At 33.2% G+C, this 15,358-nt stretch overlaps 1 protein-coding gene across 2 annotated transcripts in view; it reads right to left on the reverse strand.

The window, feature by feature from the left end:
- LOC106456974 overlaps positions 1-11,464 on the reverse strand; it is a 74,228-nt gene extending 62,764 nt beyond the window's left edge. For both annotated transcript variants that reach the window (XM_022382774.1, XM_022382773.1), the window contains exon 1: positions 11,193-11,464. In XM_022382774.1, coding sequence (XP_022238482.1) covers positions 11,193-11,403 — 211 coding nt within the window. In that variant the 5' untranslated portion in view covers positions 11,404-11,464. The remainder of the gene's footprint in view (positions 1-11,192) is intronic.
- Positions 11,465-15,358: the final 3,894 nt, after the last annotated feature.

The following is a 15,358-nucleotide window of genomic DNA, read 5'->3' on the forward strand; positions in this document are numbered from 1 at the left end:
GACGTGTTAATCTGATTAAACACGGTCATTTCGGGTAGTGGTTTTTCCTAAAACAACGTTTTCTGTAGTCCGATTACTACCATTTCGATCTTGACGTGTTAACCTGATTAAAACACGGTCATTTCAGGCAGTGATTTTTCCTAAAACAACGTTTTCTGTAGTCCGATTACTACCATTTCGATCTTGACGTGTTAACCTGATTAAAACACTGTCATTTCAGGCAGTGATTTTTCCTAAAACAACGTTTTCTGTAGTCCGATTACTACCATTTCGATCTTGACGTGTTAACCTGATTAAAACACGGTCATTTCGGGCAGTGGTTTTCCTAAAACAACGTTTTGCTGTAGTCCGATTACTACCATTTCGATCTTGACCTGTTAACCTGATTAAAACACGGTCATTTCGGGCAGTGGTTTTTCCTAAAACAACGTTTTGCTGTAGTCCGATTATTACCATTTCGATCTTGACGTGTTAACCTGATTAAAACACGGTCATTTCGGGCAGTAGTTTTTCCTAAAACAACGTTTTCTGTAGTCCGATTACTACCATTTTCATCCCAACTATCGTCTATGAATTTTAAATGTCAATTGAGGCTTGGAAAATAATGGGTCAGCAGTATTAGAGCATCCTTAATTCATTTTTTTTTCTCAGTTTTGCCGCTTATCAATTTGCAAATGTACTTTTGGTAGACGTCAATTTCTCAGTATGAAACTTCTACTTCCTCAGATATCTTCTGAACCTTTATATCACTTATTCTTTTGTGTCGAAGCTCAAGGGCAACAAGCGTCAATTTCTGCCAAATTATTTTATGCTATATAATAGCTTACACCGATATGTGTTAGAACAACAACAATGTCACTGATTCAGTGCAGTTGATATAAAATCTTATTAGGGGATTCTTTCTTCAAATCCTTCGCTTGAGAAAATCAATTCAGAGTCATGCTGAGTATATAGACTTGTTTCAATAGGCTTGTCTTGGAAAATATTTCTTGGCTTAACAATTCTTTTTACAGTTAAAACTTAATCAGTATCTACACTCTGATTACAGTTTTCATATGATCCGGTTAGTTCTCTGGATCAAGAACTTTTTTTTACACTTCAGTTAACTTGATCATAGGATTCAGTAGCTTTGTACGTAGCTTCTCTAACTTTCTGATCTTTAAATCTTTCTCTGTCAATGCCATGTTTATGTTTAGATTGTTATTGTTGTTTGTTTCAAGGCTGTCTGCGCTTTGTCTACCACAGGGATTCAAACCCGGGAGTTTAGCGTTGTAAGTCCGTAAACTTACTGGTGTCCCGCTGGGGGACTTATATATATAGATACACACAGAAACATGCTGCAGTGTGCAGTTACCTATATATTGTTTATTACTTGTAATATAAACATAATTTCTTAGAGATAATTGCCTGAAATATTTCACAGATTAATATTTTCTCATACTGTAAAGAATTATTATTTATGATTTCGTTTATTTTTCTAACTTTGGAAATTAATATGATGCATTTGTGATTTTTTAATTAGTTATAAAATGACTGATTTTACTGCAAACCTATTTCTCAGAACTTTTATTACTATCACCCTTTTCAAAACTAGAATATACCTCATATAGACTGTTCCATATTTAAGGTACTTGCAGTGTGCAAAGAAGTTATTTCTTCCTTCAAAGCTTATCTTCCAGAGTCTCTTCCCTCAAAGATTAACTTCTAGAATCTTATACTTGAAAATTTAAAACGAGAGAATTTGCCTTAGGCTACGGCAGCTGCTAAAGTAGATATTAAAACATAAAAGAAAATCTCTTTTAATTACAGAAAATGCTTGAAGCTATCACTCAGTATCTAAATGGCTAGATAAATAATTGAAAACCATATTTCTGTTAAGCATAGTTTGATGGCACTTTCTTAAGTAATCACTACAGACTCGTTTTGAAGTATTAAACTTTAACCTTTAAAGACTGTTATCTTATTCCGCACCTATGTATGAAATATGAAAATATAAAAAAATTAACTAAAAGGCATGATACCACCGATACCTCTGGAATATAATATAAAAAAATGTCCACAAAATAGTATCATATATTAATTTTTAAAACAGATTCTCAGCTAATCATTTAGAAGAAACACAATTTCAAGAAAAACCATTCTTCAGGTCAAATATAATATATATTTAGCTATATTAGAAATATTCTATAGATGTGCGAACGGTGAATTACCACTAGGTGGCATCCCGACAAGAAGAATTATCAAACAATATACTACGTATGTAGCTACATTAGAAATATTATATAAATATTCACAGACAAGATACCACCAGAGGGCATCCCAAGGAGAAGAATTATCAAACAATATACTACGTATGTAGCTACATTAGAAATATTCTATAAATATGCACAGACAAGATACCACCAGAGGGCATCCCAACGAGAAGAATTATCAAACAAGTTACTATCTATCTATTTTAATTATCTAAATGTCTTGTTCTCCCTATCCATCTGTATTTCTTCCACTTCCTCTTTTCTACATATCTGATCAAGATTTCTGTTTATTCAATGGTTCCTATAGATTTTCTTCTATCTATCCTTCTTTCCCCCAAGCCCCTGTTATCTTTCATCTTTATTGATTTTTCTATTTTTGATTTTGCTATCTATTTCTCTTTCTCAGTAGTTGGTTTACCTTCTCAACCACACGTTTTAATCTAGGCTAATCACATGTTGAATTGAAACAACCAAACAAAGAGTCTACAGGATAATTATTTTCCGCAAGTGTTTGTCAAAAACATATCTTAAATGTTTATTTTATTTTATTTTCATTAGTGCTCTATCAAATCTTTAAACTTTAAAGAAAATGCTTTTTATGGTACTACTAATAAAAATGTATACGTAACTTTCTTGGAATGATCTAATCCTATAGAAGATTTTACCACTTTATTCAAAGATATCTTTATTTTTGCACATGTCATAATTATTAACCTTTATTACAACTTTTTGTATTATATATGATAATGCTTTGCCAATTATTGCACTCTTCCCCCCCCCATAAATATAAGTGAAACATTTTCTTGGTGATTTAAGGGGATGAGTAAAATGTAGTTTTGTGAATCTAAATTGCGTTACACACAGTTCCAAATCGCTCATTTTCTTTATATAATCTAGCAATTCTCACGACTGAGCTATAAATATTGCAGGGAATTAGGGTTTGGGTCTCTGTAGGATATGTTACAATTTAATATAAATATTGCAGGGAATTAGGGTTCGGGTCTCTGTAGGAGATGTTACAATTTAATATAAATATTGCAGGGAATTAGGGTTCGGGTCTCTGTAGGGATATGTTACAATTTAATATAAATATTGCAGGGAATTAGGGTTCGGGTCTCTGTAGGGAATGTTACAATTTAATATAAATATTGCAGGGAATTAGGTTTTGGGTCTCTGTAGGGTATGTTACAATTTAATTTTCCACATTCTCTTCAAATATCGACATCTGGAATTCGACGGCCTGACCCAAACTCACTTTACAATGATCAATCTTTAGATATAGCTTTAAATTTTCTGAAATTTGACTTTGGTAATATAATCTTTTTTTCATTTATTTGACGTTTCTAGTTACTTCTAGAAGTAAGCTGAAAATGTCAACAGATCTAGGGGCCCGTAACAACAAGACAAGTAACACATAATCAATAAAACAAAGAAAGCAACTTATCATTAAAAAGAAGCGCTGAACATTTATTGGGTAAATTATGATGATAAAGCTTGACTCGAGAACATGTAAAATCAACCTCGATAACTTATTAATTGAAACCATTAAATTAACAGGCTTGTGTGAGACTATGTTGTTAGGTAAATGAGTATACAGAATACATCAGCTTGTACTTTGCCAGTCAGCTTTAATATTACCAGTGACACAAAACATTAACCAAGTGGGGTTTCTTAGTGTAATATATTTTAGTGAATGTCAAACCTGCTATGCAAAACTATTAAACTACAAAATCTGATAACACGTATTCTATTATCAGCTTTTCCCCTGTCATTTCTAGTTTGAATGCGTTTGAGGTTTTAATAATCTGTGTACCAAAATCTTTTAGCATAATTTATTACTTTAATGATTTCTACCCTATATAAAAGAATGTTTTAGATTACCTCAAATGAAACAAAATTACTTATCTAATCAAAGACACAAATGTTAAATAGCATTTTCGGCTGTATAAAATGTGGGCATATCATGCGTCTTCTACCTCCTTAGCTGCTATACATTTTTTCAAATTTTCATTGTTTTTCAGGGTTCATTCTTAGTATAGAACATCGTTCAAAGGAACTATTAAGTTTCCCTTGTCTTGGTAATTCACAGGACTACATAAGTTACCAAGGCTGTTCGTTGCCCGTTAGGAGAGATCAAGAGTATGAAAGAACAGAAGTAGATGTCTGTTATAGCGGTGAGCCTATATAATTGTCTAGGTATGTGATCCACCCATGTTGACAAGAGAGTGTCCCTCAGTTACGCATTTAAGGAGAGAGATTCAGCGAGCTTTTATATTTTGGAGATATCATCGTTGAGATATCTTGTTTGTTGAACTGCTATTCTAAGAACCTATAGCGCAAGTTTAGTACATCTTAGACTCTAGCATAAAAGAGGGAGAGTTACACTGGGGAGAGAGCCTAGATAAATCTGTCTCTCTCCCTGTCCAATCGATCACACAAGTACTTGTTCAAGTATTAGTATGTTTCCATAATAAATATCGTGATTGTTTAGAATATTGTGTCTGTTCTCTTTCTTTTGTGTAAAGACTCAGTCAAAGGCAGTGAAAGTCCAGACACTATTCTGTAATTCAGTAGCTAACGAATCCTCCTGTTTTTGCATTTTTTGCAAAATCAGAGAAATCAGGACAACCTAAAAATGCTACAGCTGCTTGTATTGTAATTACTGATCTTTCTGTTGGAAAGAAAATATACTAAGAGTTACATGAAAAAAATTATTTCAAAGACCTAGCCGGTAGAGAAGAAAGTTGTTTGGGTTTAATAGGAACTTAAATATTTCAGTTTAAACCTTTAGAGATTTTCATAGCTCTGTATAAAAACGTACACACTCGGAATAATATTCAAATCATACACTTATATTTATAACTTGGTGTTTTTCAATTATTGATCTTTTCACATTGAAGATGTTCTACATTGCTACAACTGATGCTCATCATTAAGCACTATTTCCCAATGCTTCAATTTATAGTGTACAATTTTAATTCTGCAAATAACAGTGAAGTCAAACTTAGACCATACATCTTGATACACGTTCCTCAGATCCTCCATTGTACGTGGACAGTGGCTTCCAAGATCACGTTTAAGATCATCAAAAAATCTAAACTTCAACGAAGCTACATCAGGCAGCATAACAGGTATGCGGTCAGATACCAATAATTGTGATACCAGTTTCTCCAGTCATTGATTTCGAGGTGTTGCCGGACGCTTGTGAACCTTTATCAACGTCAAATTATAGTTTATTATCATATTCGGTGTTAGACCACTTTCATCGCAATGATTTTTAGGGTCAAAGGGTTCTCTTTAGTAACCATATTCCCTTCACTCTATGGATGAGATATTGTTCCAGATTGGTATAGGTTATGGCTTTGAATGAGTCCTTTGTTTTCCTAACCCCCACTGTGTGAGTTCTTCAGTTTTCTCGTAGAACATTAAGGACTCCTCTCTTCAAAATGTAGTGTGCTTTGGATCTACATCATTTTCCAACTTTTGTTGACAGTCATCAAACTGACTTGCTCTTTGTAATCCAGATCTTCAAACAAGTTTGGACTTTATTATAAAACTATTAATTATCAATAATTCCTTGTTTGTAATACATGTGTAACCTTCATCATTATCCTCATTTTCGTCATACAGTTCCAAATCATCAAGGTTACTTTTATCTTAATAAAATAGCTATTGATTTTTAGTATTATCTTTATCATATGAGTTTTAACATTTAATGTGCTCTTGATTTTTGCAGTACAATTCTTAACCATTGGTTATGTCTTAATATATTTTTTATTCTATGGAGCATTAATACAGCACATTAATTTATTGAATTTCAACCTGGCTTTGGTCTTTACCAGATACAAAGATTCATCAAGTTATATCGTACAAATTAAGTCTACTTCTTTTAAATAACTACCATTTTTAACGTGCATGTTCATTATTTTAACCAACACGCAAAACTACTTGCTACTCGAAATAAAAGATATAACCTAATCAAGTTCATTTGAAATGACATTTTGATGTGTTATTGTAAACATAAATATTCTACGTTTCATTCCCGTTTCAACCATCGATAATAACATCCTGAATAGCACTACTTGCAAACTTTTTAAATTACTTCAGGTGAATTATATTTTAACAACAAGATACTCATCAATATTTAGCCTGGTTCCCTTTCAGACTTTTCTTGGAATTGATACAACACACACACGCGAACAGTGTACATATATAATTGTGACTTTCTACTAAAATATGACGCAGCATGACCTTGTTCTTAGCATGCCAAGGATTCATGGTTTGCGTCCCGTTGCCGCAAAAAACCGTGCTCTGTACTTTGGGATCGTGGATGGGTTGTGAGAGTGATTGTCAAATTCCACTACTCGATTATAGAAGCCCAAGAGTTGGCGGTGGGTGCTGCCACTTCAAAATTCAAGATAGCTAGCGCAAATGTAGCTTTGTGCGAATATCGGATACAAAACCAAAACCCAAATTGTACTAAAATAACAATACTGAAGACTCTCTATGTTCTTGTAACAACTCCGGCGGAATGTATAAAATTTTTCTCTTAATTTGATAATAATCAAACAATTAGATTTTTATCATAATTGGTGATCGTGACATGCAGATTTTGGAAATACCCAAAATTCATTTCATTCGTTTCAAAAGATTTCCTCAAAATATTTTCTAATGACCGTTCTTAATAACTTCAAAAAACATTTCGTAGCAAAATCCCAAATTCGATATCTTATGTCCCGAACCTCCAATTTATGTTGAGTTCGTGGCAATTTATTACATATGTAAAAATATTTCATACTTCCTTTAGTATGAATTAAGTGCAAAGCCATTTTTAGCCCTAAATGTACCAGGAATTGACAACTGAATTTTTTTAGTTATTCTGCCCGTTTTAATCATTCTCTCCGAACTTGCCTGTGCTTTCTGCTTGGTCAAGTATAGATATGTCTATATCCAGTTCCAACAAAAATAAGAAAAACCGATCTTTGAAACTTTGGTTTCAAGATTCACGAGATTCTAATAAATTATGTATTTTGTATTAATGAGAAACAGGCCTGCCATGGTCTGGGGGTTTAGGGTTCTCGACTCGCAATCTGCAGGTCGCAGGTTCGAATTACCTTCACCGAACATGTTCGCTCCTTCAATCGTGGGGGCGTTATAATGTTGCGGCCAATCCCATTATTCGTTGGTAAAACAGTAGCCCAAGAGTTGGTGGTGGATGTTGCTGATTAGCTACCTTCCCTCTAGTCTATCACTACTAAATTATATAACTCTCGTGTAGCTGCCCCCCCCCCAGTGGCACAGCGGTTTTAGAAACCGGTTTTTGATACCCATGGTGGGCAGAGCACAGATAGCCCATTGTGTAGGTTTGCGGGAAATTCATAACATAAACATGATGCGGAGCATCATTCTGCTGCACAGAATCGTGCAAAGTGAGAAATAGCAAATTATAAGTTATTGATCTTTAAACTAATACGAGTTCCAAATTAATCATTTTATCATTTTCCAAACAAAATACAATATAATAATTTTCATTCCAGGAGTTGGTGCAATGACAGGTCCATCTTTCTAAGTAATCTCTTTAAACTAAGCTAATTTATTTATACAATTAAAAATTGTGAATAGTTTTTCTTGGTTTATCTGTCTGTATTGGCGCAAAGCTACATATCTGCGCTGTATATGCAACGGAAATCGAACCCTAGCTTATAAGCCTCGAAGCTTACCGTTGAACCACCGAGGGATACTCCAAAAAAAGAACATATTTCGTTTCTACTTTAATGCTCTGTAAAACGTCAACTTGGACTCAATCTAAGAGCCTTGTTTATTATATTACATCAAACTGAACTGCAGAGTAAGTATAAGTACATTTCTAGTACTTATGAATATTTTAAAGTACACATTTATAGAATATTTTTTAAACAGTAGAAAGGGTTTTGTTTTTTTGGTACGATATAAGGCTTTTGGAAAATCTTACAGTTTTAATATTACCTGTGCCTTTATATTACATAAATGATTTAACCACATCATAGCAACTCGGATAATGAATTTTGTAAAAAACAAGAAATTTACTGCTTGTAATTAGCAGAAGTTTTTGCCCCAGAGCAGTATACTAATTACTATTCTGGGGCAAAAACTTTTATGCCAATTTTTTTCAGGTTAATCTTAACGAATTTGTATAGATTTTAATGCATCTCAGAATTTTGTTTGGTCCCCTACAAAAAAAAAAAACACACACACACAAAACTAAAATGTGTGTCATTAACAAAATAAGCTGTTTACCCTTTACTGTCACAAACCTGAGTTATATATGGAAAGAAAATTTTGGATGTTTTCCTCATGATCTATATATTTTGTAGTGACGTTTATCCAATTAAAATGTAGTATTTCTTGCTAGAACAACTGCTTACTCTATGTACCAGGTCCGCTGAAGGTTTCAGTTTTGATTTCACTACAACGTATTTTAAACAGTTAATTACACACACGATATTTCAACATTTTTGTCAATGTTATAAATTGCACATGTAATTAAAAAGGTGTATTATTGTGAATCTAGTTTCAAATGATCCCAGCTATAATAAACAATTATGTAGCAGAGTTCTAAACTTTTACATTGTTTATTTACTTCAGCTGATCGAATTAGAGCGGGTTAAAATGCTCATATTTAACACAGAGATACTCGTCTCTATGACATTCAAAGATACGCAGATGGTAATAAATTCAAACAGCTTAAATTATGCATTACCTAGTAGAAACTATACAGAACGTCACCGGTTGTTACTATAGTGAAAATCTGCAACTATAAAACTGTTGTAACAGAATGATTTCTATTCGCACGTCTAGAAAACAGCATTTATTGCTCAACAGAAAAACATGTTTTTAGCCACAGGATTATTTTGTAAGAAAAATATTAGTTTCAAGCCATAATGTGGCCAGCATCAAAGCACATATCTCCTAATATCCTCCATCCCAGTGATGAAGACCAGTTATGATCTTAAAGTTGGAGCTGTAATAACTGCGTTGATATGAGCATAAAAGGCATGACTCTGTTTCTATAGCAACCTGGTACATACTGAACATGTAAAGGGACACGAAAACACACTTGTAATCAGTAGTTCGAAATGCTATTTTTTTTCTGCATGGTAATGATGTTGTAAAAACATATCCACACGCGATAAAAACTACTAAAGTTTAATTAACTTAAAATAATTCCTGGAGTCACGTAAAACGAAGAAACACATATAACATGTTAGTAGTCAAATAAGCATCTACAGTATTTTTTGTATTTACATCTGTACAAAAATACTCTGAAATCTAAACACAGTATGATACAAAATAAAATAAAAAATGATGATAAGTTAAGATCTAAAATAATCATAGTAAAAATAATACTGGTCTCAATTAAAGATTTTACTTTCTCATTTAATTTGTTCATTTATGAACAAGTTATACTAAGTTGACTACGAATCAATAAAGATTGTCTAGATTTACGTTTCTTTTTTAGATTAGCTATATAATTTATGTTTTTTTCCTTATGTTATCCCTGTAATCTACGTTTTTTTAAGAGGTTATCCATATGATTTATGTTTCTTTTTTAGATTAGCTATATAATTTACGTTTTTTCCTTATGTTATTCCTTTAATCTATGTTTTTTAAGAGGTTGTCCATATGATTTATGTTTCCCTTTTTCAGAGATTTTCCGTGTAGTTTTAGTTCCCTTCTTTTTTTTAAAGTTTACAATATTGTTTTATTTTTGAATTATTTATTTGATGTGGAGATTACCTGTATAATTTTAGTTGTTGTGTTTGTTTTTTGTTGTTGTTTTTTTTTGGGGGGGGGGGTATCCATACAGCTACTTGGGGATGTTAAAGCAACTACAACTTAACAATAACATTTTTGAAGCATCATTTATCCAGTTAAACAGTTCGATTAATGAAATACTTAAATATATCTTAAACATATAATTAGTAAAACCGGGTTCTTTCAGTTTTTAATGTTGAATCAAACTAGAGCTATTTTCGAGTTACCTCAAACATAAAACATAAGTATGGTATTATTTCAAAGTTTGATATTGATTGTTTTATAATCAGTTACTGCAAAACAAACAAACACACACACACACACACACAAGGAATAAAATGCATTGGAGTTCTGTATTCATAAAATAAGTTTTAAATTATGTTCTTAAACTGTTATTGGTAAATGAAGCCAGAATTCTTACTGTTACCAGCATTCTCTAAATGAGAACAGTCTCGCTAATATCACAAAGCAATATTCGGTAAATGACGCCAGAATTCTTACTGTTACCAGCATGCTCTAAATGAGAACAGTCTCGCTAATATCACAAAGCAATATTCGGTAAATGAAGCCAGAATTCTTACTGTTACCAGCATGCTCTAAATGAGAACAGTCTCGCTAATATCACAAAGCAATGGTCGGTAAATGACGCCAGAATTCTTACTGTTACCAGCATGCTCTAAATGAGAACAGTCTCGCTAATATCACAAAGCAATATTCGGTAAATGAAGCCAGAATTCTTACTGTTACCAGCATGCTCTAAATGAGAACAGTCTCGCTAATATCAAAAAGCAATATTCGGTAATAGAAGCCAGAATTCTTACTGTTACTAGCATGCTCTAAACGAGAACAGTCTCGCTAATATCACAGAGCAATATTCGGCAAATGAAGCCAGAATTCTTACTGTTACCAGCATTCTCTAAATGAGAACAGTCTCGCTAATATCACAAAGCAATGTTCGGTAAATGAAGCCAGAATTCTTACTGTTACCAGCATGCTCTAAATGAGAACAGTCTCGCTAATATCACAAAGCAATATTCGGTAAATGAAGCCAGAATTCTTTCTCTTACTAGCATGCTCTAAATGAGAGCATTCTGGCTAATATCATAAAGCAATATCTTTTTCTGCACCTTTAATGCTGCTGCTTACCGTCTCTTTTCTTCCGTAGCAACAAAAACAAAGATGATGCCTTTGCTGAAGATTTTAGGTCGTCCGTGCCGTTGATTTCCTCATCTGTTAGATCCCAGGACATAGAAACTGGCTGACTGCTAGATGTTATTAAAGGTACAAAGAGGAGAGCACGTGCGCTTTGTCTTACTTTCATCGATAGCAAGCATGAAAATAACATAACGAGCAACATGACATCCCTAATACAAATTAGCAGACGTTGCTTCAGTTGTTCCCCTATGATCAAGAGATGATAACTCTGGAGTTGAAAGATAAACTTCACATCTCTCCTATCGCAACATTCTACTGACTTTGTAACGTAGTGAGGATCACTTAGCAACTCATCAACCTTAAGTTAGAGTGTTCAAGTGCTGCCATCTAGTGTAAAGTAGCTACATATCACATGCGCTGATGTCGAACGACTTTTACACCACGTATGAAAAAATATTCTTTCCGAGACGTACAATGGCTATATTAAGTAATGTTTTTAATTCCAATGTCATATGCTAAATATCGCATAATTAGAGTAGTATACAAATACAATTTTATTATCATTAATAATCGAATTGGTTTACATATTGAACTGTTGAAACTTTTATGAAAATATAAGTGATTTTCACATTTGTATTCCGCTAGTGTCATTATTCTACTGCTGATAACAATGTTAGAATACCAGGATCTACCGTTCATTTTTTCTCTAATCTCTATAAGAGATGCAAGGTTATTACATTAATGTGACAAAATAATGACTCGTAATATTAACAATTCCAAGAGTCCTAGTCAGTTGCAATATATATATAATTACTTCTAAATGTTTTAAGTTATGTTTGCTATAGACTTTTGGTGTACAAACATTGGTTGATTAAAGATATAAATATGTATTCGTTGAAATATATATATAAAGTGAAATGTTTTATCTCCTACTTGATATTTTCCACGGGTTTTTATTATATGTATTGAATTTATTCTGTTCCCATCAACACAGTATAGAGTGTTTCACAGAAGTTGTTTTCTTGGCACTATTTTTTCCGCGGAGTATCGAATCCCAGATTTTATTTAGCTTTGTAAGTCTGTAAACTGACCCACAAGGGAACTTTACAAAAGTACCTTTTCAGCGTAACAAATGCTCTTCATCCTTGAAACGTAGAACATGTATTTGAGTGTTTGGTTCGCTTTGCTTTCAATTAGACGTTTCACACGTGTAAGATCTGGCTTCTCTAAATAATTGTACCTTTATAATAATTCAAATTTTCACTGTTTTTTTTTCGACTTCATCCATACCTTGAATTCTTGTAAAGATACTTTTGTAGTCACCATTTCTTCTTTGACTTTAGAATTTGTATTCCAATACTTCCATCATCGACAGAGATGTCACGATAGTAATATCGGCCAGGTTAAGGTACCAGTTTTATATGCGCTTTTCTTTTGTGGATTTGGAGTTTCCCCGATGCTAGGGAGTAAAAGAATTTTACTTGGGCCCTTTCTTTTTTGTGTGTATGTATGTGTTCTCATATCGAAATACAGCATCCTATCAATTATCACCCTCTGTTGAGGACCATTAGAGCTGTCTAGAGCAAGTTTATTTATATATATTTGTAAACTCAAGATAACGCCTGTGGAATATATAACAAAGAGATTACCATTAGTATTTAATGGATCTGCCCTTTTAAATATCTCGGGTAGAAACATAGTTACGCATCGTATTTATAAGATCCGAAAATGTGGCCTGTTAAATTGTATTCCATTCCTGTCATGAAACGATCAGGGACAGATCATACATGCTCGATAGGGTTCATATTGGGCGATTAACCAGGCCACGAAAGTGTGTTAAATGGCCTTACCACTTGCATAAAGACATTGCATTGTCTGATTAACTTCTCATTGGCATTAACAGATAGAAGACCTTACTAGAGAATTAGGAGCAGTGGTCACCCCTTTAAATGCCATTAAGAGTGATTCTCCAACTGCTCTAATTCCACCCCAGACCATAACAGCTATACCAACCGCTATATCTTGTCGTGGCTTGCACATGGTTCTACGAAAGTTACTGAAGGATAGTCGCGAAACTCAGGTGTATTTACTGTTTGAGAAGTATGCAAATCTGGACTCATCGGAAAAAAAGTACAGTGTCCCAAATAGCTGTCGACGTAAAATATTTCCTGAAGTTTGTATGTTTGTAGTTTAAGCACAAAGGTACACAATGTTTTTATTATATAACTTCAAAATTTGTTACATGTTCTCAGAGATACATTCAGGTTTTCAAACGATGATGATGTATTATGAAATAAAGACCTTGCAGATCCATCTGGACAACTAATTAGAACTACAATATTAACTTCTATTTCAAAATCATCTTTGCAATAAATTACACATTCTGTTAACTGTTTAGTTGTGCTTCTATCAGCTACAGCTGTTCAGCCAATATGTCATTAAAGTGTGGTTCAAGACCTTGGCTACTAACCCAACTTCAAGGTGTCCATTACTGGCTTAGAGGGTGTATCTTCCATAAGACTTTCCAATTTGTCAACAGTGGGTTGTGGGAGGTTATTTTATGTTATGAATACCTTGGTCTGTGCTACTGGTTGAAACACCTTGTCTTCAGGACTTTCACGTGCACTTGGATCAAAATTCAACATGCTTCCTGTGTCTCTTTGCTCTTATATTTCTCTATTCTTCAAGATGTTTAGGTCTTACATGTTTCTGAAGAGAATGTTTCACAAAAATGAAATAAAAGTATTACAGACATCGTAAAAGGCAGTCTCGTTTCTTATTGCCGACTTTAACTAAGTTTTAAAAACTTCATCTTTTTCCTATGATTTTTTTTATCAAACTGAGTATACTTTGTCTTTCTCACTTTTTATTTGTTTGTTGTCCTATTTTTTACTACTATACTAAATGATGAATGTTGGAATCATGAAAAAATCATTAGTAAATATATTCTACATTTGTATTTCGACCTTTCGCCTGATTAGCATCATACAAAGCTTAAACTTTCAACAAGATCACATGACTCTGCGTTTGACAATATCTATAATATCGTAACAATATATATAAATATTGTTAAAGCAAACACGTGCACAAGTATTCCAGTATGTAATCTCCTGCAACGAGTGTAACTTTCGTTTCTAAGTTAAATTTGAACTACGAGTATATTATTTTTCATTTCTTAATTCTGGTCCATCCATAGTTTGCACTACTTTGATCGAAATTGGCAAAATCTATTATATTTGGGATCCTGAAATTAGCAAGGAAAATCCTATTCCAGACCCATAAATCCTGGAGCCTCGGGACAAATCTTGAAAAGTGGAAACACTGTTGGTTGGTTGCAGGTTTATTATTAACCACAAAGCTACACAATGACGTATCTGCTGTGCCCAACACGGATATCAAAACCCGGTTTTTAGCGTTATAAGCCTTCAGACTTACCGCTGAGCCACTGGGAGATGAGGGGTGGGGGCTGGAAACAAGGCCAATCAAGTGTAAAAATCCAAGTGTAAAAACGTTACGATTACTTTTCGTTCTTCATCTTGCTTTAGAATCATACAAATGATTCGTTTGTTTTTTTTTTTGTTGTTGTTGTTTTTAAGACAGTCTTATAAGTAATCAGTTAACAAAAAAATAATATAAAGATTAATTTTTACCCGTGTAATAATGTAGCAGAATACAGGTTAATTTAACATTAGAAGTTTAGGCTAATTCATTTTAAATATCATATACAACACACGTTAGAAAATTGACATTCTGATAATACCAATGTCATATAGAAGGCGGAAAAGGCATTTTCTGACATAAAAATAGTATTTTATCATATATATATAAATATATGTTCATATGTGTATCTAACACTTGTATTTTAATTGAAGAAAAATTAATTTTATTATTAGAGGAAATCATAACGTAATTCCGTCAGGAAAATTTTGCGTTACCTTTATCTCCTTCTATAAACTACGAAGATCTGAGGTTATTACATAAACTGAAATAAGCATTATACAGTGGATTGAATATATTAAAGGTGTTTCATTTTCTTTTGTCTTGAACCTCCTAAAGAAAAGGTTTTGTTTGTTTGTTTGGAATTAAGCACAAAGCTACACAATGGGCTATCTGTGCTCTGCCCACCACGGGTATCGAAACCCAGTTTCTAGCGTTGT

Source organism: Limulus polyphemus, unplaced genomic scaffold, assembly GCF_000517525.1.
Source record: "Limulus polyphemus unplaced genomic scaffold, Limulus_polyphemus-2.1.2 Scaffold277, whole genome shotgun sequence".
Lineage (NCBI taxonomy): Eukaryota > Metazoa > Arthropoda > Merostomata > Xiphosura > Limulidae > Limulus > Limulus polyphemus.